At 57.3% G+C, this 27876-nt stretch overlaps 2 protein-coding genes across 3 annotated transcripts in view; both read left to right on the top strand.

Moving 5' to 3' along the window:
- The first annotated feature begins 2297 nt into the window (after positions 1-2297).
- SEZ6 (seizure related 6 homolog) lies at positions 2298-17435 on the top strand. Of its 2 annotated transcripts, none has more exons than XM_032707781.1 (17): positions 2298-2713; positions 10224-10793; positions 10866-10999; positions 11911-12103; positions 12426-12611; positions 12686-12854; positions 13243-13409; positions 13492-13686; positions 14077-14215; positions 14299-14495; positions 14573-14767; positions 14845-15036; positions 15116-15313; positions 15419-15457; positions 15559-15679; positions 15764-15866; positions 16523-17435. In XM_032707781.1, exons 1-17 carry the CDS (start codon positions 2650-2652, stop codon positions 16550-16552), a joined length of 2892 nt encoding a protein of 963 aa, XP_032563672.1. In that variant the 5' UTR covers positions 2298-2649; the 3' UTR covers positions 16553-17435. The 2 variants fall into 2 exon arrangements, with proteins under 2 accessions (XP_032563672.1, XP_032563671.1); XM_032707780.1 differs by having other exon boundaries at positions 16507-17435.
- Positions 17436-18328: 893 nt separating this feature from the next.
- PHF12 (PHD finger protein 12) overlaps positions 18329-27876 on the top strand; it is a 31973-nt gene continuing 22425 nt past the window's right edge. Inside the window, exons 1-2 of the mRNA XM_032707541.1 lie at positions 18329-18486; positions 18771-18952. Coding sequence (XP_032563432.1) covers positions 18421-18486; positions 18771-18952 — 248 coding nt within the window. The 5' untranslated portion in view covers positions 18329-18420. The remainder of the gene's footprint in view (positions 18487-18770; positions 18953-27876) is intronic.

The following is a 27876-nucleotide window of genomic DNA, read 5'->3' as shown; positions in this document are numbered from 1 at the left end:
CCTACAACCACTGCAGCAATGAGCGTGTCCCAGTCTCAGCACCACCGCAATGCCTGGGGCTCTGTATTGTGCAGGGTGCTGTTAAATCAGCACATCCTCACTCTCCTTTGATGTTACGAATAATTCACCAATTTCCCAAGGTTTCAGCTCACTTTATTCGTTTTGAATAGCCCCTCTACCTGCTCTTGCTTTTTTGCTGGAAAGATGAGGAATAATTAATTATCCGTGAAACGTTAAATAGTAAAAATGAACTCCTCTCCCGTTAGTGGTGTGTTAATAGAACGGATGGAAAAGCCTCGCTCATGATGCTACAGAGCTGGGAAGACCATGGATGTGATGCTGATGACCATTCCCATGGCTCTGTGGGACCCCTCAAGCCATTGCTTTCATTCCATGAGTGACCCAACCAGGGCTGATCCCAGGCATCAGGGAAATCTGTGCCCCCAGACCCCAAAAACCAGCTGCATGACCTCATCTTGCCTGAATTTTTGTGGTGTCCCCCCAGCCCTGTGCCAAGGTCTCCATCTTCCCTGCCATGTCCTCTTCACCTGTGTTTATATTAACTGGAAGCAATGCTCGTGGCAGCAAGAAATCCATTTCCCTAAGCAGCTGGTGTGGGTCAGGAGAGCTCAATAAAAATGAAATATTCCCTGTGTGGGCTGGGTAGATGGATGGGAAAACTCGAGACTGGCAATGGCATGGGAAGGGGGAGATAGGGGTTTGGGGAACTGCCACAGGCTGCAGGAGCCACCTGATCCACGTGGAGCTGGGGAAATGTGGAATGAGGAACTTTGGCAAAGGTCAGAATGTGGCTTCATAGGTGCTGGACTCTGCACCCACTGAACCCATTGCACCTGGTGTATCCTGGAATGGCAGCTGAAGCTTCTCAAAGTCCCATCATCCAGCTGCGCTGGCCTTATACTCTATCAAGCACAAATCAGCACTTAAAAAAGAATTAGGGAGCAATATCATTCCCCAAGGAGCTGAGGAAACCATGGCATCCTTCCTACCCGGCCACAGCACGCTGGCTCCAGGCACATTTGCCCCCATTTTCGGCCCCATTTTCCTCCCCAGTCCTCGCCATTCCTGATGCTTTGATGTCACCTGCAAAGAATTGTTTGTTTTTTGTCAAAACCAACAGCCTCTGAAGGAAGCCCCTCATTAGCAGTCCAGGTACGTGCCTGGGGAAGCATCGGGTGGATTAAAATTATTTGAATATCATAATATTAGAAACTTCAATTTGGCCTCAAAATGCTCGTCTTCCGAGCCCTACCAGGGCTTTGCTGCATTAAACATTAATGGAGCTACCGGCGGATCAAAGTTTTGGGTTTAGAGCTGAAAGTGCTTTGTGGGAGAGCCAGCAGCACCCCTGGGATGAGAAGGATCCTGGCATCACTGCCAGTTCCGTTCCCACTGCAGCTGTGGGGCTGGCGGCACACAGCCCACGCCGTGGGCCTGGCCCCTGCCCTTTCCTCCCCATGTCAATCTGTGTGGCACGTGGTTTGCCGTTCTCCGTGACAGGAATGATGTGTGTCAGCAAAGCAGGACCTGGGATTAAAAATAAACCCGCACCGGTGCTGGCTGCGTGGGCCGTGTGTGCGGTGGGGCTGGCCAGGCTGCGGGGGGATCCAGCGAGGCGAAGCCATCTGGGCTTTTGCAGGGATGGGGAGGGGGGTTATTAAACAAAGAGCTGGTTTTTCATATTTTTAACACCCGCAAGAGCCATCCATCAGCCAGCGTGGAGCCGCTTGGTGCCGGTGCCAATGCCATCTGCCCATCGCAGGGCTGGCTGTCCCCCGGGTCCTCGAGGCAGGGGGCTGGGGAGGGGGTGTTGCACTCCCCCCCATGAGGAAAAGGGTTCCCCCTCTGTGCTGTGGGGGCTGCCCCGCATCCAGGTGTCTCTGCTTGGGGGGAATGATTAGCCCAGCCCAAATTTGGGCTATTTAGGGATGGGGAAGAGCAGCTGAGGGGGGTTGTGATGAGTGTCCTGGAGGGTGCAGCATGGCGGGGAGGCAGGATATGATGGGGTGGGCACCGAGGACCATTCCCACAGCCCTGGGTGGCTCCCAGCCAGGGATTCGGGGCGGGGGGGAGTAGGAGGTCCCCCTCCCCCATCCTTCATCTTCCAGCATTTTGAGGCGCCGTACTCGGAGAGTTACGGCGTGGGGGTGGGGTGGCAGGGAGGAGCACCCCCCCCTCCCAGACTGTGGGATTGGAGGGCGCCGCGCTCGGAGAGTTACGGCGGTGGGGGGAGGTGGAGAGGCCCCCCCGCTCCCTGCCTTGTCCGTGAGATTGGCGAGCGCCTCACTTGGAACATTACGGCCGCCCCCCCTCCCTGTCCTCGGGATTGGCGAGCGCCGCTCTCGGAGCATTACGGCGGGGGGGGCTGAGAGAGAGGCGGGAGGAGCTTCCCCCCCCCCTCCATCGGCGAGATTGGTGTGCGCCGCTCTCGGAGAACTACGGCGGGGCGGCGGGGGGGTGAGGGAGAGGCGGGGAGAGCCCCCCCTCCATCGGCGGGATTGGCGTGCGCCGCGCTCGGAGCGTTACGGCCGCCCCGCCGTCCCCGGTATCGGCGGGCGCCGCTCAGGGCGCCGCCGCCGCCGCGCCCGCAGCGGAGCTGTCCGCGGTGCTGACCGACCGCCGCCGGCCATGGGCCCGCCGCCCGCCCTGCTCCTGCCGCTCCTCGCCGCGCTGCTCCGCGCCCCGGCACACGGTAAGCGCCGGCCGACACCCCCCACCCGCCCCGGTCGCCCCCCGCCGTACACACGGACCACCTCCCCGGTACCGATGGCTCCAATCCACCTCCGTCGCCGCCAAACTTTGCCAACTCGTGCTCGCCCCCGGTGCGGCGGGGGCGCTCCGCGAGCCCCCCCCCCCCGTGAACCGAGAATCTCAGCCCCCCCACCCCCGCCCCCATTCCCGTTATCCGCCCCATCACCCGCACCGGGGACGCGCAGAGCGGTTTGCAGCCGGGCTGGTGCAACGCCGCCCCCGGTATTACCGGCGATGGGGAGGGCACCGCGGCACCGGGGGCTTGGCAGGCACGGCAGCGCCCGGCGGGACCCGTGCCCGCGGTCAACGAGCCCTTCGAGCCGCCCTTCGTCTGTCTGCGCCGTGATCCGGTCCCTCCGTGCAGTCCCCACCGCGGGGCACCGGGGGCGTTTGGCTCTTCCCCCCTTCCTCTGTTGGGGTGACACCTCCGTCTCCGGGAGGGGCGTGGGGAACGTGGGGATGGCTGGTGTTGGTCCTTCCTAAGGAGAGCAGCCAACACCCAGCTCGGCTCACTGGCTCTGCCACCCATGGGGCACCGGCAGCCTCGATGCCTCATGGCTCCACTGCCCCAAAAATAGGATTGGGGACCCTCTGAGTCTCGGGGAGACTTGTCAGGGTGCCCCGGACCACTGTGGCCATGCACAGGGCGATGGGCGGGTCATGGTCCAGCCCCGCTGGCCCCGGTGGGATGCGGGATGCTGGATGCAGGATGCAGGCACCGGCTGCAGGCAGCAGCCGTGCGGGGAGTTACATAAACTCCCCATCTGGCAGCCGAGCCCAGCCGGGGAAGGGCGCCGTGGCCCTGCGCCCGCTGCTATTCCCAGCTCGCTCTGCCGCCTGGGACTGCTGCCACAGCCTTCTTCCTTGTGAGAGGGGGTGAATGCAGGCAGCAAGTGAGGCAATGCCACAGCACCCCCATCTCCTGCCCTGCCAGAGGGGCGGTGAGACTGGAGGGAGTCTGTGTCACTGGCTCTGTCCTGGGGGGAGAACCCTGGGTAGGGCAGGTTTCCCCCAAGGCAGGTTGGTGCTTACTGTGTCAGTTTAATGATTTCTAATGAGCAATTACCTCTAGTCAGTCCCCTAATTTCTGAATATCAATAAAGTTAATTAAACTCTGCATGTGCATTTCCCGGCGTCTTAGAAGTAGGGATACCCTGGGAGGTGCTTAGATTTTTCCTAGGGCTGGGACCCATGGAGTCCTGTCCACACTGTGCCCCCTGTCACGTAGTGGGAGCTGCCTGTGGGCCCCAGCTCCCTGTCCCCCATCAGGCAGGGCTTCCACAGAGCACCCCAATTTCCAGGCAGCACCACCATGCTCAGTGTTACTGTGGCCTTGGCTTGGCATTGATGGGCTGGTGCATGATTGGGATGAGCCATGGGTCTGGAGGACATGGGCACAGGGGATCCTGGACCCCTCAGTCAGGCTGGGGGCTTGGTGATGCCCTCTGAGTGATGGCAATGCAGGGTCTGATCCTGCATCTCTCCTCCCCAAGCCATGGGGCAGCACCAGCCCCTGGTGCCCACAGGGATTTTCCCCAGCAGAGAGTGGATTCTGGCCCCTGCAGCACTGTTGCAGCTGGGTGGTATGGTGCCAGGCAAGTCTCCATTCACCCTGCCCCACTGCAGCCCCTCTCCTCAACTCTCCAAAGCCATGGTAGACCGGACATTTTTTGAGGGGGTCGTCTTAGCCACACTGAAGGGAGCTCCTTGTAATTTGGCGTCCTGGCAGCTTGGGGGTAATGAGAAGCAGTGTGGGTTGTGGCAGGGGGTAAGGCCTGGCTGTGCCCCCTTGAGCTGTGCTACAGCATCTACCATCAGCCAGATGCACTGTGGGGAAGATGTATTATGGGGACATGGTGTCTCTGGGGATGTGGGTGCAGGCTGGGGTCTCGGTGTGAGGAAGGGGCTGGGGGAGGAGGCAGGCGTCTGCTACAGTAATTAACGGCGTGTGTGCCCGTGCCCTGCATGCCTCGGAGGAGTTCGTCACCGCCACGCTGCCGTGCCGCCAGGCCAGGATTATCTGGATAATGCTCTTAAGCCAGAGAGCAGGAGGGCAGGGCTGTCCCGCAGGGATGTGGGGCGCAGGCTGAGCCAACCACCCCCACCATCCTCCGGGAGCCTGATTGCCGCAGGGATCGTCTGTGGGTTTGCGGTGGTGGGAACGACTTCAGCACAGGGTGCTGTGCCAGGCAGGGCTGCCAGGCAGAGTCAGGGCAGCAGAAATGGGGGGGAAAATGGGGCGCAAAGAAGCTTGGGCAAGGACGTGACAAGGGCACCCCCAGGCCCGGTGCGGAGCAGTGGGGAGATGCCCCCCCTGTGCTGCCAGTGGGACCCCCAGGCTGGCATGGGGCTCTCTAGGGCTGTTTCCCCATATGGAGCCCCATGCCAGGGTGGGGGCTGGGGCTGACCCTGACTGCGGGGTCCCCTGGGAGCACCAACAGCCCCCGGGGGAAGCGGATGAAGTTGTGTCTCCACTGGCTCTGACGGGAGAGGATAATTTCACTTCCAATCAATTCTTTAAATGCGCACAATTGAAAGATTGCCTCTGAAAGCTGCCTATAACCAGGGAGGTAATGGATTCCCTCCAGTTGCAGGCAGGGAGCTCGGGAACAGCAGCATCCCTTCCTCCTGCTGCCAGGGTGATGGGGTGAACCAGAGGACCAGCACTGCTCCCACCACAACCATCCTTGGGTGGGTGAAGAGGCTGCCTGGACCTGCCAGAGGCAGCTGGGGATGCCTCTATCTGCCTGGCTTACTGCCAGCCTGCCCTGTGCTGAGACCTGGCACTGCTCATCACATCTTCCGAGGTGCCAGGGGGGTCCCCAGCCTGCAGGAGAAGCGTCAGGAGCCAATCCGCACGCTCGCTGTGCCAGTAGGAATTATTACATATATAATTTAAATGCAGTAACGAGCTGTGCTGAAGGGATCAAATATTAATCAGCCGCAAGAATGCTGCTCTGACCCTGCGAAAATGGAGAGAGGTGCTTGAAATGCCAGATCAGCCGATGCTGGGCGATGTGTGGGGTGATGCTCAGGCAGGGTGGGCTCCGGTGGTCCCCAGCTGCCCTGGGAGATGGCAGCAAGGGGGAATGTGGCCATGGCATCAGCCCCTGGTGGCTTCTAGAAATGGATGGTTCATCCTATAGGAAGAGCAGTGATGGGGCAGGGTGTGGGGTTGGCTGGAAGGGAGCCGGTGCCGGAGGCAGCTGGGATGCTGGCTCCGGCGGGAGCAGGCGGTGATGGGAGGGAATGGTGTCTGCGAGACGGATGACATGGCTGAGCAGCCCAACGCAGAGCCCGACAAGCAGCTCTCGCTCGCCTCCTGCAACCGATTTCAATTACTGTCACTGGCAGCGGGCAGGGAAGGGGACATAGGAGCTGGGAGGGCAGCGTGGCTCTGCTCTCCCTGCCTGACTCCCACCCGTGCTGGGCAGGCACCTCCAGGACCCAGGAGTGCTCCGAGAGCTGGGTGCTCCTCTGTCACGCAGCGGGGTGAGCTGTGATGGATGCTGGGGGGGTCCAGAGCTTGCACCGAGCCCCATGGAGGACTGCTGTCCACACCGTGGGCACTACGGGGTGGCATAGCAGTGAAGTCTCTGTCACAGGGGATCCTGATGTGGAGCTGAAGGGGCTGATCAGCACAGAGAGGGGGGATGTGGCACCACACAGTGCTTGGGTCCGAAATAGCAGCAGACATACAATTTATCCCCACTGCTGCCGTGCAGGGAAATTGCTGTACAAACCCATTAGCTCCACAGGGAGAGCGGGGAACTGGGATTACATGGGCCGTGGGTGACAGGGAGGGGATGAGGGCACCACTGGCATCCGCCGGGTGGGGAGGGAGGAAAGCCCCAGGGATGGGCACCCTGGTGCTCGCCGCGCTCTGCCCTCATGCCCACCCGGTGTCGGTGACGCTCGGGGTGTTCGGTGTGTCAGCCGGCGCTCGGCCGCCGCGATGCTCCAGGGAACCGGTTGCGGTGACGTGACATGTGTCAGCGGGTAAATGACTGTTCAATTCAAGGAGAATCGCAAAACATACAAGGTCAAACGCTTCCCCACCAGCGCTGCCATGAATATTAAAGCAGAGCTCCTCTGGTAGCTGCCAGGGCTGGCGGCCATACTCGCTGGCAGTGTCCCCGGCCACCGGGACACCCCTTGGGCCGCCTCCCCAGCTGCTCTAACAGTCTCAGCTTGGCCATGGGCATCTGGGGTCACTGGCAGTGCCAGGATAGAGGTGGTCACGGGGTGGCAGGACATGGATGCCAGCATAGGTGCCAAAGGCGTTCCCAGCTCACCAAGCTGGGTGCCAGTGGTTTGGCTGCATGGCAGTGGTGTCAGCTGGATGTCAGGGGAGCTGGCTGCACAGCCCTGCCTGTGCCCACCCACCCCTGCCTGTCCCCTCAAGCCATCTGTGTGCTCCTGCCTGTGCACACCCATCCCTGCCTGCATCCTTATACTGCCTGCCCACGCCTGCCTGCATCCCGACGCTGCCTGTATTCGCATGCTGCCTACACCTGCCCACCCACCACCTGCACCCACCTGTATTCCCTGCCTTCTCCTGCCCACATTGCCTCCCCGCTGAAAGCAAGCCTTGCTCCCTGCTAGGGGTCTGCAGAGACACCAGGATGGGACAGATGGGGATCTGGCATCAACAGTGCACGTTCCGTCTCCTGTGCCTGCTTTGGGATCTGGGAGCAGTTCAGGGGGCTGGGGGCTGTGGGTGACGGAGTGTGGAGGCTGTGGGTGGGGGAGCGTGGCATTGGCTGCCTGACAGCTCATTAATCACGACTGCCGGCCCTGGCCATGGGGGTAAAGCCAGATTGGATTTTAAATTGGAAAATAAACCTGGAATCCTGTGAGGCCCTCCCCACTGCGCCCAAGATGCCTCCTGCCTGCCCACTCCTACAGAAGGGGAAACCGAGGCAAGGAATACTACCATGCCATGGCACTGTGATGCTCCTGGGGCCACCAAGGGCCCTGTCCTGTCCCCTCCCTGAGCTGGGCACTCTGTTATTGCTTTCTTGGCGGGCAGCATCGATCGGTGCTCCCCAGGCGGCCGCGTGCTGCCTTATTTATTTATTTGTGACAGCAGGCAGCATCGATTCCCGTTGGGGGGGCAGCCGCCCGCCACAGCCGGATTAGTCTCTGGCATCTCCCGGCTGCCATTAATAAACTCCCGCCCAGCAAAGCCAATGTGAGGGATTAGGACCCCGTCCTGGCTGCAGCCACGGGCACGTGGCAGCCGTGCCCAGGGATACCGGCAGGCACATGGCCAGTGGGGACCTGACAGCCCCTTTGCAAGGGTCTGTGCCCACTCTGAGCTCTGGAGGGTCCCTGTGGGTGCCAGGGGCCGGAGGAGTGGCTGATGGATAGCTGGTCCCATGTCAGAGGTCCCTGGTCACCTTGGGGGCGTGGGAGGGGCATAGTTGTGGCACTGGAGATAAGCTGCTTAGAGACATCTGTGGAGGTGGAGGCTCTAATCCTGTGGTGTTCACGGGGCATGAGTGGCAGCAGCTGGGCATCCGGTGCCTTCCACAGTGGGCTGAGCATCCTGCATCCCTTGAGGGTCAAGACAGTCCTGGGTCCTGAGCATCCCCTGGTGCCAGGACCATCTCACGGTACCCAGAGCAATCCACAAAGCCCAGGGCAGTGTTTGGTGCCTACACACTCCCCAGGCCGGGGTGCACAGTATCTGGATGGGACCTGCTTTAGGATCCTTGCTGTAGGGTCTGGCCTCACCCTGTAGCCTCAATGGGGACCACTGTGCCTCCCAGCACTCTGGGCAGGTGAGATGCCCATGGGCAGGGGTGTCCAGGAAGGTGAGATGGGCATCTCTACCCCAGCCTTCACTGTGTGGGGCAGCCGTGGCAGCGTGGGGCCCAGCCCTGAGCACTAATCTGCTATTAAAGCCTAGCGGAGATTTTGGCGCCCTTCAGCATAAACTCATTAACTTTTATGTTCAAATAAATGGATCCTATTAAAATATAATTCTGGCCTTGCTGGGGGGCAAGTGAACCTTTCAGAACCAGTGTGGGCAGGTGTTCACTTCCCTGCTGTGCCCAGGGCATTATCACCATCCCAGGGCCATGGCAGTGGGGGAGTGGGGACACAGGGTGGGTGGCAGGGGGGTGTGAGGATGCCTCCCAGTATCCAGTGTCTCCCCACCACGCTGCACACCCAAGATAATGTCTCTTAATAGTCCCTTAAAAGCAGCAGTAGCAGAGTAATTAATCTTCACGGGGCCCTGCCCTGCTACGGATCGGGATAATTACCCAGTAATTGGCAGTATCGTGTCATCAGTGCCTGTGCACGGCAGCGAGACGTGCCCACGAGCTGCTGTGGCCTCGTGCCCCGCATCAGGCCTCAGAGGGATGCTGGGTGCCACCGTGGCATCCCCCCTGCTGCAGCACGGAGGGGCTGGGGAGCCGCGCCCGGCGGGAGAGGGGACAGCGTCGTGCCGGATCCAGGAGGGGGAGATGCTGGGTGACTCATTAGGACTGATGAAATTCCCTTTTGATTTTTGGTCTGAAGGCTGTAAGCGGCTGGGCTGGGCATGCTACAGGTTTGCTCATGGACTAATGCTCGGGAAGGGACATGGGGCTGTGGTGGGGGGATCCCTGTGGCTGTGGGTGAGAGGTGGTAAGCATAGGTGGAGGTGGTCCCCTGCAGATTGACTTTGCTCAGAGACAGCATGGCTGGAGAGGAGTTGTCACAGACTCATTGCACTGGTGGCCTGGAGCAGGGTCCCAGGCTCCAGTGACATTCCTTGTGCAGCTGGTCATGGCAGTCATGTTAATCACCTGTGTGCCTGCACCACAGGGATGTGGGGGCCTGGGGGGCCCTTGGCACAGCATGGCCACCTCTGTGTAGAAGGACAATCTGTGACTAGGAACACCAACCCCAGGGCTGTCCCCAGAAGAGCTGGCTCATGGCAGGGGTGGGCACCCCTTCACGTGGTACAAGCTGCAGCTGTGTATTAATTAGCCAGGGCTTAATTGCCAGGACTGCCCCTGTGAAGGGTATGCTGGGAGAAGGTTGGCGGGGTCCCACTGCATGTGCTCGATGTACTTGCTTGCCATTCTGATTTTGAAGGAATATTGGTGTGCAGGAAAGCATTAAACCTCAGAGAGGCACTGGCCTGTGGTCAAAGATTAGTTCGTGGGGAAATGTTGATCCCTGGTGCAGCATCAGTTTCTAGCGCAGCACAGGTCTGCCCTGGTACTGCCCCAGCATCATTCCCCAGTGAGGTACCTGTCCCCAGAGCTGCATCCATACCTGACACAGCATCAGTCCATGGTCAAGGGTTGGTCCCAGGTGCCACATCGAGCACACTGTTGGTCCATGCTGAAGTATCAGTCCCTCGTTCATCACCAGTTCCCTGTTCCCTGTCAGTCCCCAGTACAGCTTCAGTCCACCTGTTCCCAGCATTCCATGTTCTTTCTTTCCTCCAGGCTTCAACGGGCTGGCGAGGAAGACCGGGGAGAGTGCAGAAGTTGAGCCGACGGCACTGCCCACCCCGGCGGAGCGGGAGACAGAGGCTCACTTTGTGAGCACGGCACCCACACTGAAGATCCTCAACCACCACCCGCTGCTGGAGGACCTGCTGCATGAAGCCTTCCTGAAGAAGGACTACCTGGCCCAGGCACCATTCCTGCCCGCTGGTGCTGGCCCCCTCCTCCCCTCCGGTGCCCTCCAGCCGGCCCCTGGCCCCCCAGCCCCCAAGCCCTCACCTCACACCCCTGCCCTGCCCCGACCTGCCTTCCCCACTGACCCACTGACCACGCCAGCAGGGCGCTCCGGGCCATGGGGGGAGGCGTGGGGGGCTGTACCAGATGCTGACCCCTCGTGGTCCCCCCCTGGGGTGTCAGAGTCAGGCACTGCATCCCCCAGCCAGGCACCCACCACTGCCGGTACATCCCTGGCACCCCGCACCAGGGCTGCTGTGGTGCCTGGGGATGAGGAGGGAACCACAACCACCTCCACCATCACCACCACCACTGTCACCACACTGCAGGGGCCAGGTGAGTACTGGGGAGGAAGCTGGGGGGAACTGGAGTGAAGTGCAACTGAGCTGGGATCTTGTTTGCCACTAGCTCCCTGTAACCGGACGCTGGCGGGTCCTGAGGGTTGGTTGGTGTCCCCGGAGCCAGCTGGTGCCCCCTATGATGGCAGCCTGGACTGCACCTACACCATCTCTGTTTACCCTGGCTATGGTGTGGAGCTCAAGGTGAGCTGAGGGCTGTGGGTGGGACAGGGTGCCAAGTGCCTGCAGACAAGTGTGGGATGTCCCCTGCTCCCTGCCATGGCTGTGTGGCTGTGCAGGGTGCAGCAAGCACATGGCCTTGTCCATGTCCTTGTTCCCATTCCTGTATCCCTAAGCCAGCAGAGTGGCTCAGGGCATTGCCCATCCTCAGGCTCCAGCGCAGAAATGTGAGTGCATGAGTTGATGGGATGCCCCAGGACGCTCCGCGCCCACCAGCTGCCGTGGCTGGCACCCATCACAAAGAAGTGCTGTGAGATTTAATTAACGAAGCCCTGATGGAAAAGGTGTAAGCAATGCCGGCAGGTGCCGTGCTGTGGTGCAGAGCCAGGAACGCCCAGAGCCCATCTGCCAGGAGCAGAGGCTGACAGCAAATCCTGCTGTGCTGAGGGCACATGCTACTGCCGTCAGCAGCACGTGGCCATGTGTCCCTGTCTCTGCTGGACCCACTGCTGAAGGTGCCGCGGAGCAGTGCCGTGGCTTGCTGAAAGCTGGTGGTGAGCCAAAGGCAGCATCTCCACCATCAGCCTCACTCCAGCCCACACTCACCAGTGCTGCTGCTCCTCACCATGCAGCACAGCTTAATTAAGATCATTAATAGCAAATTGCTCCAAGGGGCTGGAACACACACACACCTGGCTGTGGACAAGGCTGTCGGTGTGGGTCTGGCTGTGTCATGGTGCTCTGGCAGGGCTGCTGGCTGGTCCCAGCCTCTCTTGGCATGGGGGATGATTTATGGTGCTGCTAACCATGTTTGAAAGGTGCTGCTCCATGCAGACAAGCTCCAGTGCACTATCGGCCATGAGAAGCCACTCAAGGACCAGCTCCGAGCTGGATGTGGGGTGATGCTGTGGTGGTGACACTTGTGTCCCCTGCAGGTGGAGAACATCAGCCTGGCAGAGGGGGAGACGCTGACAGTGGAGAGTGCAGGGGGCCTGGAGCCCATCCTCCTGGCCAATGAGTCCTTCCTGCTGCGGGGCCAGGTCATCCGCAGCCCAGCCAACCTCCTCACCCTCCGCTTCCAGAGTTCCCGGCCCCCCAGCCCTGGATCCTACCACTTTCACTACCAAGGTATAGGAACACAGACTCCCCTGTACCCCCTGGGGGCCTTCCCTACTGACATGGCACTAACTTGGAGTGTGGTCATGCACCACGAGTTTATCTGTGCCGCTGGCAGGTTTAAGGGGGCACTGACCGGGTGAAGAACGCTCACGGAGAGCTAATTGGTGTGAGCAATTACAGGCTCATTTGGCATAATTCCTGGCAGCCATAGCACCATGTCACCCAGTCCTGCAGCACCCAGGCATTTTGGGGGGGGCTGGGGAAGTGGGTGCTGGGATCTGGAGGGGTATGTTGCCCCCCTGCCCTTGGTAACATCACCATCTGCCCCCAGCCTACCTGCTGAGCTGCCCCTTCCCGGCACGGCCGGCTTTCGGGGAGGTCTCCGTCAGCAGCCTGCACCCCGGTGGGGACGCCCGCTTCCGCTGCACCACGGGGTACCAGCTGCAGGGTGCCCGCCGGCTGCTCTGCCGCAATGCCACCCGCCCCTTCTGGAGTGCCCGTGAGCCCCTCTGCCTCGGTAAGCACCGGCACCGTAGGGACATGGCACAGCCGGCACGGCGCAGTCGGCCACTGATGGTCCCTCTCCCACAGCCGCGTGCGGCGGGGTAGTCCGGAACGCCACAGTGGGACGCATCGTCTCGCCCGGCTTCCCTGGGAACTACAGCAACAACCTGACATGCCACTGGCTACTGGAGGCGCCCGATGGCCACCGCCTGCACCTCCACTTTGAGAAGGTGTCACTGGCAGAGGACGATGACAGGTTTGGCCCTGAGGCTGGGGGCTTGAGGGGTGGGGGCACTCTGGGGCAGCCCCGCACAGGGCTGTGTTCAAGGATGAGTGTTGTTGGCCATATTCAAGGATGGGGGATGCTGGTCATGCCTGTGGATGGGTATCACTGACCATATCCCGGGATGGAATCCATCAGCCATGACCAGGGATGGGTACCATTGGTCATATTCAAAGATAGCTGTAGTTGGCCAAGTGTGGCCACTGTTGGCCATTGGCCACAGTCAAGGATGGGTGCTGTTGGCCATATTCAAGGAAGATACCACTGGCCATGCCCAAGGGTGGGTGCTATTCACCATGCCCAAGGATGGTGCTGTTGGCCATGGCCACCACAGCACCCTGCCCCTGTCATGCCTTGGCAGGCTCATCATCCGCAATGGCAACAATGTGGAGGCACCACCAGTGTACGACTCCTACGAGGTGGAGTACCTGCCCATCGAGGGGCTGCTCAGCACTGGGCGCCACTTCTTCGTGGAGCTCACCACCGACAGCAGCGGGGCTGCTGCGGGCATGGCACTGCGCTATGAGGGTATGGGGCTGGGGCATAGGGGGGCACCCAAACATCCCTCTGTCTGCCTGGCCCCTGCAGACCTTTGCTCCTGTGCCCACAGCCTTCGAGCAGGGGCATTGCTATGAGCCCTTCGTCAAGTATGGGAACTTCACGGCCAGCGACCCCCGGTACCCCGTGGGCACCACAGTGGAGTTCAGCTGTGACCCTGGCTACACGCTGGAGCAGGGCTCCACCATCATCGAGTGCGTCGACCCCAGTGACCCCCAGTGGAACGAGACAGAACCAGCTTGCCGTGGTGGGTGCCAGTACTGGGGGGTCAGGGGGGCTGAAACTGGGGGTTTGGTGGGTGTCGGGGCTGGAGGGTGCCACAGGTGCTGGGGGTTGCTGTGGACACTGGAGCTGAGGATGGGACAGGAGAGATGCTGGAGCCACTGTGTTATTGTGTGTGCTGGAGCTGAGGGACATGGTGGCAGCTGGAGACAATGGTGGGTGCTGGAGCTGGGATCCTGGAGTGGGTGCTGGAGACAGGGATGAGCTACAATGGGTGCTGGAACCGCCATATCGTGGTGCATGCTTGAGCTGGAGCCAGTGGGGATGGTAGATGCTGGACTAGGTCCTGGGCACTGGGTGGAGGGTGCTGTGGTGGGTGCCCCGTGGCAGTGCCAAGCCCGGTGTCTGCCCACAGCGGTGTGCAGTGGGGAGCTGACAGACACAGCTGGTGTGGTGCTGTCACCCAACTGGCCAGAGGCGTATGGTAAGGGCCAGGACTGCATCTGGGGGCTGCACGTGGAGGAGGACAAGCGCATCATGCTGGATGTCCGCGTGTGAGTGTGGGGATGGCCTGGGATGGGGATGGTGGGATGGGGGGGTCCGTACACTTCCCGCCCTCATGGCCCCAATGCCCCAGGCTGCGGCTCGGCTCGGGGGACATGCTGACCTTCTACGATGGGGACGACCTGACGGCGCGAATCCTGGGCCAGTACACGGGTGCCCGTGGACGCTTCAAGCTTTACGCCTCCACCGCTGATGTCACCGTCCAGTTCCAGTCTGACCCCGGTGCCGGCCCCTTCGCCTATCGACAGGGCTTTGTCATCCACTTTTCTGGTGAGCCCCACTGGCAGGACAGTGTCACGAGTGTCCCTGCTGTTACCGCTGCCCTGCTCACCCTTCCATCCCCACAGAGGTCCCCCGCAATGACACCTGCCCCGAGCTGCCAGAAATTGCCAATGGCTGGAAGACATCCTCGCAGCCAGAGCTTCTCCATGGCACCGTGGTCACCTTCCATTGCTACCCCGGCTTCCAGCTGACCGGCACTGACCTCCTGATGTGCCACTGGGACCTGACATGGAGCGGTGACCTGCCCTCCTGCGAGCGGGGTGAGTGGCCTGCCAGTGTCCCCCTGCCCTGCGGTGTGTCCCCGGCCACTGTCACCATTAGTCAATCCCTCCTGCAGTGACAACCTGCCGGGACCCCGGGGATGCCGAGCACAGTCGCAGGGTGGTCTCCAACCCTAAATTCCCTGTGGGAGCCACCGTGCAGTACGTCTGTGACAAAGGCTATGTCCTGGCGGGTGCTGGGACTCTCACCTGCCATGACCGTGCCGCGGGGGGGCCCAAGTGGAGCGACCGTCTCCCCAAGTGCATCCGTGAGTTGGGTACCCCCTCCCTGGGCATGTCACCCAAGCTGATGGCGAGCGCTGATGCCACCATACCACTACCCTGCAGCAGAGACATATGAGCCCTGCCACAACCCCGGTGTGCCAGCGGGCGGGAGGCAGAACCCAGAGCGGCGGCTGTACCCGGCAGGAGCCACCTTACACTTCTCCTGCACCGCCGGCCGGGCGCTGCTGGGCGAGGGCAGCCTGCGCTGCCTGCCCGGACACCCCTCGCGCTGGAGCGGCCCCCCTCCCATCTGCAAGGCAGGTGAGAGGACCCCCACACACACCCCAGCACCCTGCTGGCACTGCTTGGCATCCCACTTCTCACTCCACCCTTTCTTTCTTTCTTTCTTTCTTTCACCCTCTGCAGCCTCTTATGATGAGTTTTACAGCAACCGCAACCTGGATGGTAAGGGCAAGGGGGTGTTGGGGTGCCGGGGTGCAGAGGGGCACCCAGGTTGCAGCTGTTGTGGGGTGTCCCTTCAGTGAGCCCCCAACTTTCCCGCACAGCCGTAGCCAAGGCCGTGCCCTCGGGGACGGCGCTGGAGGGCACCAACGTTGCCATCGCTGTCTTCCTGCCCGTGCTGGTGGTGGCCCTGCTCATCGGGGGCATTTATCTCTACTTCTCCAAGTGAGTGGCCCACTGGCCCCTGTCGCTCCGTGGGGTACTCATGGCCCCCCAGCTGCCTGCCCCAGCTGCCCTCTCTCCCCACAGGCTCCAGGGGAAGCCGGCCCTGCAGCTGCCCCTTGCTGGCTCCCACCCCTACGACCATATCACCGTGGAGTCAGCTTTCGACAATCCCACCTATGAGACAGGAGTAAGTACTGGCCCCCACACCCCTTGACTGGGGCTGGGCACCCTAGGGACCCCACATCTCACAGGCACCTGGGCCAGGGGCTGTGCATGGGGTGGGGCAGGTGTGGGATGGGGTCTTGTGTTCCAGGGACAGCGCATTAGATAGGACATCCATCCAGGGACCACACATGGGATGGGACAACCATCCCAGGACCATTTACAGGATGGACATCAATCTAGGAACCACACGTGGGGTGGGACATGCATCCAGAGAACACACATCAGCTGGGATGTCCATCCAGGGACCATGCACAGGGACAACACATGGGATGGAATGCCTATCCAGGGGCTGTTCACAGGATGGGATGTCCATCTAGGCACCACACATCAGTCTGGGATATCCAACTGGGATATCCATTAAGGGCCCACGTACAGCACATCAGCTGAAACATTCATCCCAGGGACTATGCATTAGATTGGACATCCATCCAGGAGCTACACACAGGATTGAGTATCTGTCCAGGGACCACACATGGGATGGTACCTGCATCCCCAGGGCCATCTGTGGTCTGGGATGTGCCCCCAGGTCCCTACGGGGTGGGAGATGCCCTGTCCCCGCCCAAGGCACCCCGTCACGCTGCCGAGTGTCCAACCCCTTGCAGTCTGTTTCCTTTGCAGGACACGAGGGAGTATGAGGTGTCCATCTAGGCGTGGGCAGTGTGGAGCTGGGCACCGCAGCCACCCCTCCCGGGCCCCCCCGTGCCCACCGGCCCCCGGCACGGGCCGGGAACACCTCTCCCGAGGAGACTCAAGCCAAGCGCTTGGCGGGACCCACCTGGGCACCGGCCACCCCCCTGCCACCTCATGCCCACCCAGACCCCTGTGGGGTCTGTCCGAGCCCCACTGTCACCCAGCCCCCCACACCGGGCTCATGGGGGGCTGAGCCAGTGGGGGTCCCTGGACCCCATCCTGCTCCCCCCTCTGAGCCAGTGAGAGTCCCCGCCTCCCATTCTGCCCCCCCCGGGCTCCACCCTTCCCCCGGACTCCCCCCGCAGGGGCACAGCAGCCCCCCCAGCCCCCGCGATGGAGGAGGGACCCAGGCAGGGGGAGCAGCGCTGTGGAGACCTCCAGGTAAGGACAGGGCTCCCCGGGGCTGCAGCGGGGAGGGGATAAAGCCCTGGGGGGTGGGCGAGAGGCTTGGGTGGCCATGTGGGTACCATGTGGGTGCCCCCCCGCCCTCGCCCCCCCTCGCCGCCCCCAGCAAAGGGCTGGTCCCCCCGCACCCCCGTGTCTCCCACCGCCGCCACGCAGGGACGTGTCCCCCCCGTGCCCCCCAGCATGCTGCGTGTGCTCCCGGCCCCCCGCTTGCTTCGCCCTCCCGGGGGGGTCCCCTCCGCCACCAGCGCGTCCTCCCCCGTGCGTCCCGGGGGTGACGGGGTGGGCAGGGGCACCGGGCATGGCTATGCCCCCCCACCCCACCGCCGCGTCCCGCCCGGGCTGGTGACCCCGGCCCCCGGTCTGGAGGGGACACCGCCCCCCTCCCCATCTTTTGGTTGTTTCATTAATAAAAAAAACTGGTGTTTTAGAAGAAGCGATGGGAGTCTTCTTCAGCGGGGCCGGTTAGCCCCCATTGGGGGTGCACCCTCACCCCCCTAGGACCCCCATGACACCTCGAGCCCCCGTGTTCCCCTAAAGGGGGGGCGCTGCCGCTTTAAGAGGCGTGGCCTCTGTCTGGGTGACGTCACGCAGGGAAACCGCGCCCCCTGCTGCCCCGCGCGCCGCGCGCAGGGCGCCCCCTGCCGGCGCTGGCGCGCTCCCCGCCTTGCGTCTTTACGTCACCGGCGTCCGCGCGCTACCCCCCCCACACCCCGCCCTACTCCGGCCCTGGAACGTGACGGTAGCCACGCGCCTGCGCGAGAAAGAGGCGGAGCCAGGCGGAAAAAGCGGGCGGAGCCAGGAGAGGAAAAGGGTGGAGCCAGACTGGGTGAAGAGAGGCTTCGCGCCTGCGCGGTGGCGCCGCGTGAGTCGCGTTCCGTCTCCCCCCCTCCTCGCCCCCCGCCCTCCGCCGCCGCCGCCGCGCCAGGTCCGCGCGCGCGGCGCGGGGCGGGCGGGGGGACCGCGCATGCGCGCGCGGCGGGCGGGGCGGGGCGGGGTGCGCGTGCGCGCGGGGCCCGGAGCGTCGGCGCCGCCGCTCTGAGCGCGGGGCGTGCGCGGAGCCAGAGCGGCCGCGGCGGGCGCGGGGCCGCCGCCCCCTCCCTCTCTCCCTCCCTCCCTCCCTCTCTCACACGCACACCCACACCCGCTACGCGGCCATGGCAGCGGGCGCCGGGCCCCCTGCGGCCGCCCCCGGACAGGGCTGGAGGAGGAGGAGGACGGCGCGCAAGCCGCAGCGGCCCGTGGGATAAGGCCCCGCCGCCCGCCCGCCCCCGCCGCGCCGCGTCCCCTCCCCCCCTCCCCACCATCCCCACAACGCCGCCGCCTCGTCGCGGAGCCGCCGCTGAGGGGCCGCCGCGCGTCCCCCGCCTCGCTCCCTCTCGCCCGGGGGGGGCTCTCGGGGCCGCTCCCGGGCTGGATGAATGTGGGAGAAGATGGAGACCAAGACGATCGTCTACGACCTGGACACCTCTGGGGGGCTCATGGAGGTGAGGCCCGCGGCGCGGCGGGGCTGGGCCGGGGAGGCCGCGGGGCTGCAAGATGGCGAGGGACCCCCCCCGGAGCCCCCGTGGCCTTACAAGGAAGTGCGGAGGGACGGAGGCGGCCCCCGGAGAGGCCCTGCCGGACACGGGACAGGCTCGGCCGGGGCTCTGTGTGTTCCCCGGCGGGCCCGGGACTGCTGTCTCCGCGCTGGGCACGGGGAGGAGGGCGCTGGGCCGGGGTCGGTGCAGCCCCTCAGAGCCCGCTCTGTCTGTTGTGTGTGCATGTGCAGCAAATCCAGGCCCTCCTGGCTCCCCCCAAGAGCGAAGATGGGGAGAAGAAGAGCAGGAGGCCCGAGAAGGAGCCCAGGCGAAGTGGCAGGGCCACTAACCACGATAGCTGCGATAGCTGCAAGGAAGGAGGGGATCTGCTGTGCTGCGATCACTGCCCTGCCGCTTTCCACCTCCAGTGCTGGTAAGGCTCGGCGCTGTCTCCCTCCGGGTCTGCCCGGAGCACCTTCCCTCCCAGCCGCTCCCGCTTCCCGTTAGGTCTCGGGGAGGGGGGGACGCGGGGCCGGGCGGAGCAGGCAGGAACAAAAAAGGAGGCGCAAACCCCACTTGGGTCCATCCTCCCCCCCAGGCTAATCCCCAGCGGCCGAGGTGAAACCTCCCCCTCCCTCACTGCTTTCTGTGGGGCTGGAGGGGATCCGTCCCTCTCCTTTCTTTTTGTGCTGAGCAGCGGGCGAGAGGCCTGGAGGAGGAGCGAGGCCGCTGCCTGCGCGGCCTGGCTGCTTTGGTGCTGCCCCTGCCTGGCCTTCCACCCCCCCGCCAGCGGGTAACTTCCCTTCTTCACCCCTTTCCAGGGGTACCTGGCCTGGGGGGGACCCTCCGGAGGGCCCTGGCTGGAGAGGGAGAGGCAGTGGTGGCGTCTCTGCACCAGGCCTGACGTTCCCAGCGCTTCCGTGCTGCTGCAGCTGCTGGGAATAATGGAGGTTGCTGTCTCTGTGTCTCCCTGCCTCACTGTTTACAATATGGCGACCTTCCTTTAAATTATATTTTTATTCTCAGCGCCATTTTGGCTGCATATATGACTCCCAAACCCTCGCAGCGCTCCCCACAGTATCTCGAACGTGAAAAATACCTTCCTTGTGGAAATCCAGGCCTCCAGACTTTAGCACTGGCCGGGTTTATTCCTTTCCCTCCTTTTTTCCCCCGTCCCTCCTGACTCTTCCGACCTGCCTGTCTCATCCATGGGGGTGTCCGCCGTGAGCTGGGGGGGGCTGTCGGGTGCTCTTGCTGGGAGTTGTGTGGCTTTGTTGATGAAGGCAGAGCTTTCTGCATGCAAATCCGGGTGCCGGGGTGGGAGCCGAGGCGCGTGTGGAGGCGGTGGCAGAGCTCGAGGCGGTGGAGGCTGCAACGGGAATGTCTCTTGCTGGCTTTCCCTCGCAGCTTCCCGAGCTCTTGGCACAAAGCGACCCGCCAAAGGCGGCCTCAACTTTCCGCCCCAAAGTTTCTCCCTCCCTGCACCCGAAGCCTGGGCGCATCCGAGGCCTCTTTGCCGAAATCCCCCCCCTTTCAACAGTTGACACAGGCGGGCAGTTTGTGTTAAATTAGCGCAGCCAGAGTGGATAATGGAGTGGAGGAGGGAGCAGGGCAAGTCAAACAGCTGGAGCTCGGGTGTACAGAGTATTCTTCCTTAGGGGAGATTTTTTAACCACATTCCTTTCTCTCTTTCATGCTTTGGAGCTTTGTTTGCCACCCTGTTACAGCTGTCTCCTCTGTTTTTTTTTTTTTAATTATTATTCTGTTGGGTTTTTCTTTCTGATTTCGATTTGCTCGATGGTTATCCTGTGTTTCTGTGCTAATTGCAGGTCTGTGAACACTTATTGAACTGGTTGCTGATACCAGGAAAGCTGAGTGTGTGGTCACAGTTGTGTAGGGAGTGTCCCGTTAGCAGCGTGTAGCCAGGCGAACCTGACAATGCTGTAGTGTGCAGCCATGACATCATCCCTCCTACCCTGAGGAAGTGCTACTGGTGGTAGTGCAGGTCCTCTAATATTTACTAGGAGGATACTAATTATCATTGTTTTTTTGCCCAGTGTTTTTGATGAGCTTTAATTTGAGGGTGGTTTTATTCTTCTGCCGGGCACGGTTGACACATCCCAAGCCTTCTCTTAGTGAGGCTGGAGCGATGGCTAAAACTTCACTTTGGAAGTGGAAGAGCTGTGACTAAGGCTGTAGAGTGACTCTGAGTCCTGATTAAACCTGACCACAGGTGAGACCACTTTGTGCATGGCTGAATTTCATGGCTTAATTTGGTGAATTTTGTGTAGTTAGCGAGTGGGAAACAATCCTGTGAATCGGATACCTGTAAAGCTTTGGCTGTACCCGAGTTAGTTATGTCGTAATTATTTAAAAAAATATATCTTTGGCTACCTAATCACTGTTCAGAACAGAAATGAAAGAGGCAATTCTGTTCATTGCCTTTCCTGGGGGGTGTCTCAGGCAGTCCTTTCGACAGTAGCCCAGACCCTGCTGTGTGAGGTGGCACAGTGTGGAAAGGCTTCACTTAAAGGCCTCCAGCTTGAGCTTGGTTCTACCTCCTTCCCTCTGGACCTCTGTCCAACCCTCAGCCATGGCCTTCAGGTGACCCAGGTAGTCTCAAAGGGATGCTCTGGTTTTGGTTTTGTGTTTTCTTCTCTTTACCTCCTACATCTTGCTTAAAGTAAACTTCCGTTCTGGATATAAACTCGGGCATAAAGGCAACACTTGCCATTTCCTTTCTGCCTCCTTTTTTTAGTTGAAGAATAGCAGCTGTAATGCAAGGCTTCATTTTAAGTCATTTGGATAGCAGTGCTGGAGCACACTAACTGATTTGTGTTGACAGCTTACCTGTTCTTTAAATGCTTATTGTAAGCTTTAGTGCCAGGTTGCATTTATTATCAGTATAGCATAAAAGAAAACAAAAAAGCAGCTCTTAATTGGTCTAGGATTGGTAATAAGTTGATTAAAGCTGTATAGGAGAGACCATATTATAAAAGAAAAGGGGTAACAGGGGTGTAATCAGCCCAGCTCAGTGGCCCAGGAGGTACTTTTACTCCTTCCTGCATAGAGAAGGTTCTTCTGTGTCATGCCGTTTAAACCTGTAGCAAGTAAGTTGACTTTATTAGGTAAGTGTGTGGCCCTCAAACTTCAGCAGTTTGCCTTAACAGGTTTAGTACCTAAACCTGTTGTCTTCTGTGGAAAACAGAAGGCACTTGGCCAAAACTCCCAAAACTTTCCGAGTCTGGTAGTATTACACACCTCTGATGGTAAATAACAAGTTTTGTTGATACACTGTGGAAGGACTGCTCTCCTGAATTAATGTAGGTGGAAGTGACTTCCCAATTCATCTGTTGGGGTGTCAGCTCTTCCCACAACTCTGTTTTGTAATCAGTAGTTCAGGATGAAGCTGCTACAGGTACTGTGAGAGTCCATGTGTCGGGAGGGTTCCCACCCTGGCTGCAGATAAACTGACCTGGTGGGAGGGATACGGGAAAGTGTAAAATCCCTTCCAGATACTTAGTTTCAACATACTTGGATTATTATCATAGTCAGATGACTCTCTTCAGGTTTGAATTTACAGAGAGAGGTTTTTTGGGTTCTTAATAGTTGTTGGAAACAGAACGTGGCATCTTTGGCTCTGGAGTCAATGTTTGGTTCTGCTGTTTGCCCGTAATCTGCTGCTTTGGGTAATGGCTTAGTGTGTATTTCCATCCTGATGTTCTGCCTTAGCCCAGGCCCCTGGGGATGGTGCACGGCTCCTTCTTTACATGATTGAAAACGAATTTTCCAGTAGTACTTCTATTCTTTCCCATTTATATCCTCCTCCTGGCTATGTGATTGTTAGAATTCCCTGTGTTTTCTTGAGCTTGTAGTAAACTTGATTCACGTTGAAGCGGGTTTGCAAAGTGACTGATGTTGCAAATTCATTACGGCTTCACTGAAGGATTAGAAAGATCCCCGGGAGAGGAAAAGTTTAGTTAACAAGTTGGGGGAGGGGAGTGACAACAGGAGGGAGAACCAACACAGAACAGTTTTGTGTTTGTTTTTTTTTTTTTTTTTGTTTTGTGTATTTTTATTTTTTTTTAAGTCTCCCTGCCCGGGTTTCTGGTTGGAGGAGCCCAAAAGCGCCAACCTCTCTGAATGCTGCGGTTCAAGTCCCTCTTGTAAATCTCAACGCCGCTGGCTGTGCAGCTCTGCTGGCTTGGCAGAGTGACCTCAGTCGCCTAAAGCTGACCAGTTATGTAAACAGACAGTACCAATTTTGTGGCACTGCCCAGCAAAAAGGTTCCTCGTAGCTGCTGGGTTCACCCCACGGCTGCGCTGGGAGAGGCCGCGTCCGTACCAGGGCCTGCAGCCTCCCTCAAACCTTCTGCAACACCTCCTCGTGTTTATGTTTCCAGTGTTTGGCTCATTTCCCCTCTGATTTGGCAGTCTTCACCGAAGTGCTGGTGTCGAAGACAGGAGTAACAGAAGCTGCAAGAGCAGCAGAGGAAGCTAAACTGGAGTTTTGCATATTTCTATGAGTCACATTGTTTTAGTGCTTCTAACAAAGAATGGAAAAAAGTTGTGTTTGGCTGGTAGGACATCTGATAACTCTTTCCCCACCTTGTTCATATTCTGCTTTATCTTTGGCATTTGGTCTGGCTTTGGTTTTTCACATGAATATTTGTTCTGTGTGAGAGGAGCAAAACAATGGCTTGTCTATTGTCTCAGCTAATCCTTCTCTTAATGGTCATCTTGGGCTGCCTCAGGGGGTTCAGGTGAATCTTAGAGTGATCTGAAACATCTCTTGCTTCAAGGAGTAGCAGGATGTCTGTGAAGGTGCTGGAGAGGTGAACTTCATGCCTAATGGTGACTAGGAGCGGGCTTTCAGTACATCGAATTATGTAACAGCTTCAGAAGAGCTTGTAGTTTAAATGCAGAAAGTTTTTATTATGAGGCTTTCTGTTTGTTTGGGTTTTTTTTTTTACAGTAAATGACTGGCAAAACCCTACTTTAGTGTTTGTATAATTGCTTTTGAAGGCAGAGTAAGCTGTTCTGTCCCAGTAGTCATTTAATGTATCTGTCTTAACTGATACTTTGTTAAAACAATGTTGGTTTAAGTATGTGCTTAAAAAAAAACAAACCACCAACTTTTTGTTTTTATTATATCTGTCTGATATTTGTAGCAGTGGGGCCAGAGTAGATCTTGAAGCAGAAGGAAGCGATTGCACAGAGGGTCACTACGCGTGCGCCTGCAGATGTGGTAACGTGATCAGTCTTGGCAGCTCTGCTCTGCAAAGTTGTGCCAATGAGATTTTTCACTCTCCTTATTTTGTCCTAAATCTCCTGATGCAAAGGCAGATAAGGTCAGCCCAAATCTTATGGACTTGAGCTGAGGGCACCAGAAAACCATTCGCGGTAATAATTTGATGAACTCGTGATTTTGGGGATTTGCAAACCACCATTCTCACCTGTGCGTGTGGATGTTGCTTGCATTAAACTGAGTGTGAGCAGATTTTGCAGTGTGGGCAGGAGCTGGGCATTCAGACTGAGCCGTGGATCCCTGCTACCACTCCCAACATCAGTGTGGAGTGGTAGAAGCCGTGCATTGGGATTCTAAAGTCGAGGATTCAAAGTTGAGGAGGGCGATGTTTAACTACTTCATTTAAGCTTTACCTTCAGATGTGGCTGCTGCCTGGGCTGGTGTTATGTCAAACACCTGCATTGATCTGGAGCTGTTTTAAAGGGCACAGTACAACACTGGATAAGGAAAGTTCTCCATTGTTTTGTCCCTTGGCTTGGGAAAGTGCCAATTTTATGTTGACCAGGACTTGTGGAACTGAAAAATCTTTTTTTTTTTTTGTGCTGCTATGGGGTCCGTTGACTCCTCGGGATTAGGAGGATGCAGCAGCTTGCTTGAGGTAGGGTTCACTGCTTTGTTCCTGCTGCTCCAGAGCTGGTCTTTCCTGGTATGTCAGCCTGCAGGCATGACTCATGGGAGCCTTTCACAACAAGGAAAGGTCTTCCCAGAGGAATTCCAGCTCCTCCAGGCATTTGCAAAGGAAATTCTTAATTGGATTAGATTCATAACACTAATCTGCTAATGACTGTTTGTTATGGAGATCTTGGAATTATCTTGTAAATATATTCACCTTCTTTTAGCTCGCCTTCTGTCTTTTTATCACATACAAGCTCAGTGTTGTTAAGATTGTACAGCCGCCAGCGGATCTGATAGTTGGAAATGGGAGGACTCCTGTGTTTATTACACAAGATCATATAATGCTCGTAATTATTCCCTCTTTCTCCATTTCTCAGTGTTGTTTTAGGTGGGGTAGTAAAAGGGAAACAGAGATGATTGGCACGCCTGACATCCGGCTGTACTTCTCTTACCGCGGGTGTGAAGGACATCCCGGGTGGGGAGTGCCCCTGTACAGCTGTCAGTGACAGAACTGCATATTTATAGCAAGAATTGGGCCTAAACGTGCATTTCCCCCCTAAAACGGACCTTTTTGGGTTGTAGGTGCTGTTGTTGTGGTGTGGGGAGCACCTGGAGGAAGGCAGGGCTCCTGCGTGTCTTAATGTAGGACAGACTGAGTCAATTCGAGATTTCGTTGTAGCGCTGATGCTGAAATAGTTTTTCAACACCAACATCAATTCTTCCGTTTATTGACCCACACCAGTGGATGTTAAAGTGTTTTTGTTGCTAGACTGACTCACTGATATGTGTCAGATTCTCGAGTTTTTCCTGTGCTCTGGAGCCCTTAATACTTGAATCAGTAGCAAATAGCAGGAATCTACTGTGAAGAAAGGGAACGTTTACTTCCAGAGTAGGAAAGAGGTGCATCTCCCTAAAAGCAAGTGTGACAGTCTGATTATTTAGGGAGTGCTGTCTGTTGGAATATAAATCATGTGAGAAGGATGTACCCATTTTGGTTTTGTTTTTTTTTAAACCAGTCAGGAAGTAAGCTTGGACTTGTGAAAATGCAAATGTATGCGGGGATATAACATGGCTTTGTTACAAGTGAGTGTAGGCAAAAATGTCTTGCCACGTCAGGTTACTGGCTAAACTTGTGATTTTTGTGACACAGATTGTCAGAGTTGGCTTTTCCTTCTTATAGCAATCGATCTATGCTGTGTCCAACTCCATTGCTCGCTAGATGTCTGCCCAGCTTCCTCGAAGGAATGCTGCAGTATCCAGTAACTCTGTAAGCTGAGTAAAAATAGTGTTGTAGCTTCCCTTTAATAAAGGGGTTGACAGATACCGGTTGTAATGCACTCACATACCTTTTTAGGGTATGGACTAAATGCTAGAGCCAAAAATGAAGAAAAAAAATGTGTATAAATCATTGTTCCTGTTGATGTATCAGATCTTGAGCACAAAAGGCAAAGAGCAGCTGGGGGGAATTGAGCACCTGAACCCAACTCTAACCCATTTCTGCTGACGTGTGCTCTGCACGAGTCACTTGAAGCAAACTAGATGGAGCTGGAGATTACCGACTTTGAACCCTGCAGAAAGCAGTGGCCTGAGGATACAATTTAGCAAGCTGAAAACCCCATGCTGAATTTCTGGCAAGCGCTAGTGATTGGTGTGAAACACCTGCCTGTATAGCCTCTGACTTTGGGCACGGCATCATGTGAACTTCCCAGTGATCTCTGTCTAGAATAGCAACAGGAGCAAGATATGAAGGTGATCTGGAAAAGGCAGAAAAGAATGTATACCCTGCTCTAAGGCTTTTTTTTTTGGTGGATATTTCTGTCTCTGCTCTTTTTTCTCTCTCCCCCAGTGTTCTTGGGAAAGCCTAGTCCACATGTAGATGTCAGAATTACACTTCACTTGTGCCTGTGTGAAGACAAATTCATGCTTTTGCTTTTATGGGTCTGTCCTTCATCCTCTTCTAATGTGCTGCTTTCCTTTTTTCCACCTTATTGCTTCTGTCCTTTCACCCCTGTCTCCTTTGAACACATTCAGCATGGCTGGGGCTGAATGTGTTCACTTCTCAGAAACCTCTCAGACCTGTGTTTTGATTATTTTTTTCCCACCAGAGATGTCTCTTCATTTATTGTTCTTTAAAGACAAAATTGGATGAAGTGATTCTCAACAGGGCTGTGTTGTTCCTCAGCCTTCTTTCTTTTCCCTGATGCTGCCCTATGTGTCATCCTGCTTTGAGAAGATGACTTCTAATCTGTTAAGAAGATGGTGCTGTAAAGATCTGAACACTTAATAATGAACCTGGACACTGAATTCAGGCTATTGTTACTATTGTCTGCAGCACAGGCATGAGTGATGCCTCGGAAAGAAACAGGAGTCAGAATGTGCAGAATGTCTGAATTTCTGTGTCTGACCCACATTTTTTGAAGTCAACAATTCTTCCTATAGGCTTCCATGATTTCTGCTTATAGATACAAAGCTGGATGGTTCCCTAAGCAGATATGTCTCAAATATCAAACTAATTAAAAAATAATAATCAAAACCCCCTCACTGCAGTACAGGTGGTATTACACACTTCTTTAATGAATATTTATTTTTTTTAGATGTGTATTTGTTTTTATATGTATGTGGAAATTTAATACCTTAAAAAACAATACTTCCTTTAATTTTTTGTCAGCTGTTAGTGAGGGTAATAACTAACAGGTTGTCTAGGGAATGGTCAGGTTCTTTCTATTTATAGAAGTAACTAATTACATCAGGTGATCACATGTTTACATGCAGCTTATCCAGTTTATTGGACTCTCCTGCTTGTCAGGTTGGAGGCAAAAAAAGTTCTTCTTCATGCCTTTGGAGGAAACTTTTCTGATTCCCCATGAACCTCAGGATTGTCTGCGCATGAGGGCACAGGGAGGAGGCGGGACCCCAGTGAAGGTAGGAAGGGAGCTGAGGTAAGGTGGATAACACCTGCTTCCATGAGGTTGTACTTTCTCTTCCCAGGATGAGAGTAGCAGGAGGGATTTGATGAAGGATACCAGTAAATAAGTCCACTGGCTTCGAAATTTACAGAATACTCCCAAAATTCACAACACACTAGTGAAATGGTACCTGGTTTTTAGGAACACAGTAGTACTGCTGCCAGAGGCTGGAACTGCTGGCCAAGCCCTTGCAGTGTTGAACACTGGCTGGTGTGGAAGGCAGAAATAAGCAAACAGTGAATGAAATTTCAGTGTCTGGAATAGCCAGCGATGCTGCTTCTTAAACTTTTAAGAGCTTGGGTCTTCCTCCACTCTTGTAGCATCATGTAGACAGATTATGTTAGTGTACCTTTATTTTTTCCTTGCATGCATCTTGTTTCTCTCTGTCTGCCCATATAATGGTGTTTTAATCCTGGCTTCTGTTCTCTGTCTGTTGCTGAACCCTTATTTCCAGCTCTGACCATGCTG

The sequence above is a fragment of the Chiroxiphia lanceolata genome, chromosome 20 (genome assembly GCF_009829145.1).
Source record: "Chiroxiphia lanceolata isolate bChiLan1 chromosome 20, bChiLan1.pri, whole genome shotgun sequence".
In the NCBI taxonomy this organism is placed as follows: domain Eukaryota; kingdom Metazoa; phylum Chordata; class Aves; order Passeriformes; family Pipridae; genus Chiroxiphia; species Chiroxiphia lanceolata.
Note: the sequence above shows the minus strand (reverse complement) of the source record. Positions and strands in the feature narration are given on the sequence as shown.

Coding starts and splice junctions, on each gene's coding strand:
- SEZ6 (XM_032707780.1), top strand. CDS start 2,650: ATGGGCCCGCCGCCCGCCCTGCTCCTGCCGCTCCTCGCCGCGCTGCTC. Junction 14,216..14,298: donor ATCATGCTGGATGTCCGCGT/GTGAGTGTGGGG, acceptor CCAATGCCCCAG/GCTGCGGCTCGGCTCGGGGG. Junction 15,867..16,506: donor ATCCCACCTATGAGACAGGA/GTAAGTACTGGC, acceptor AACCCCTTGCAG/TCTGTTTCCTTTGCAGGACA.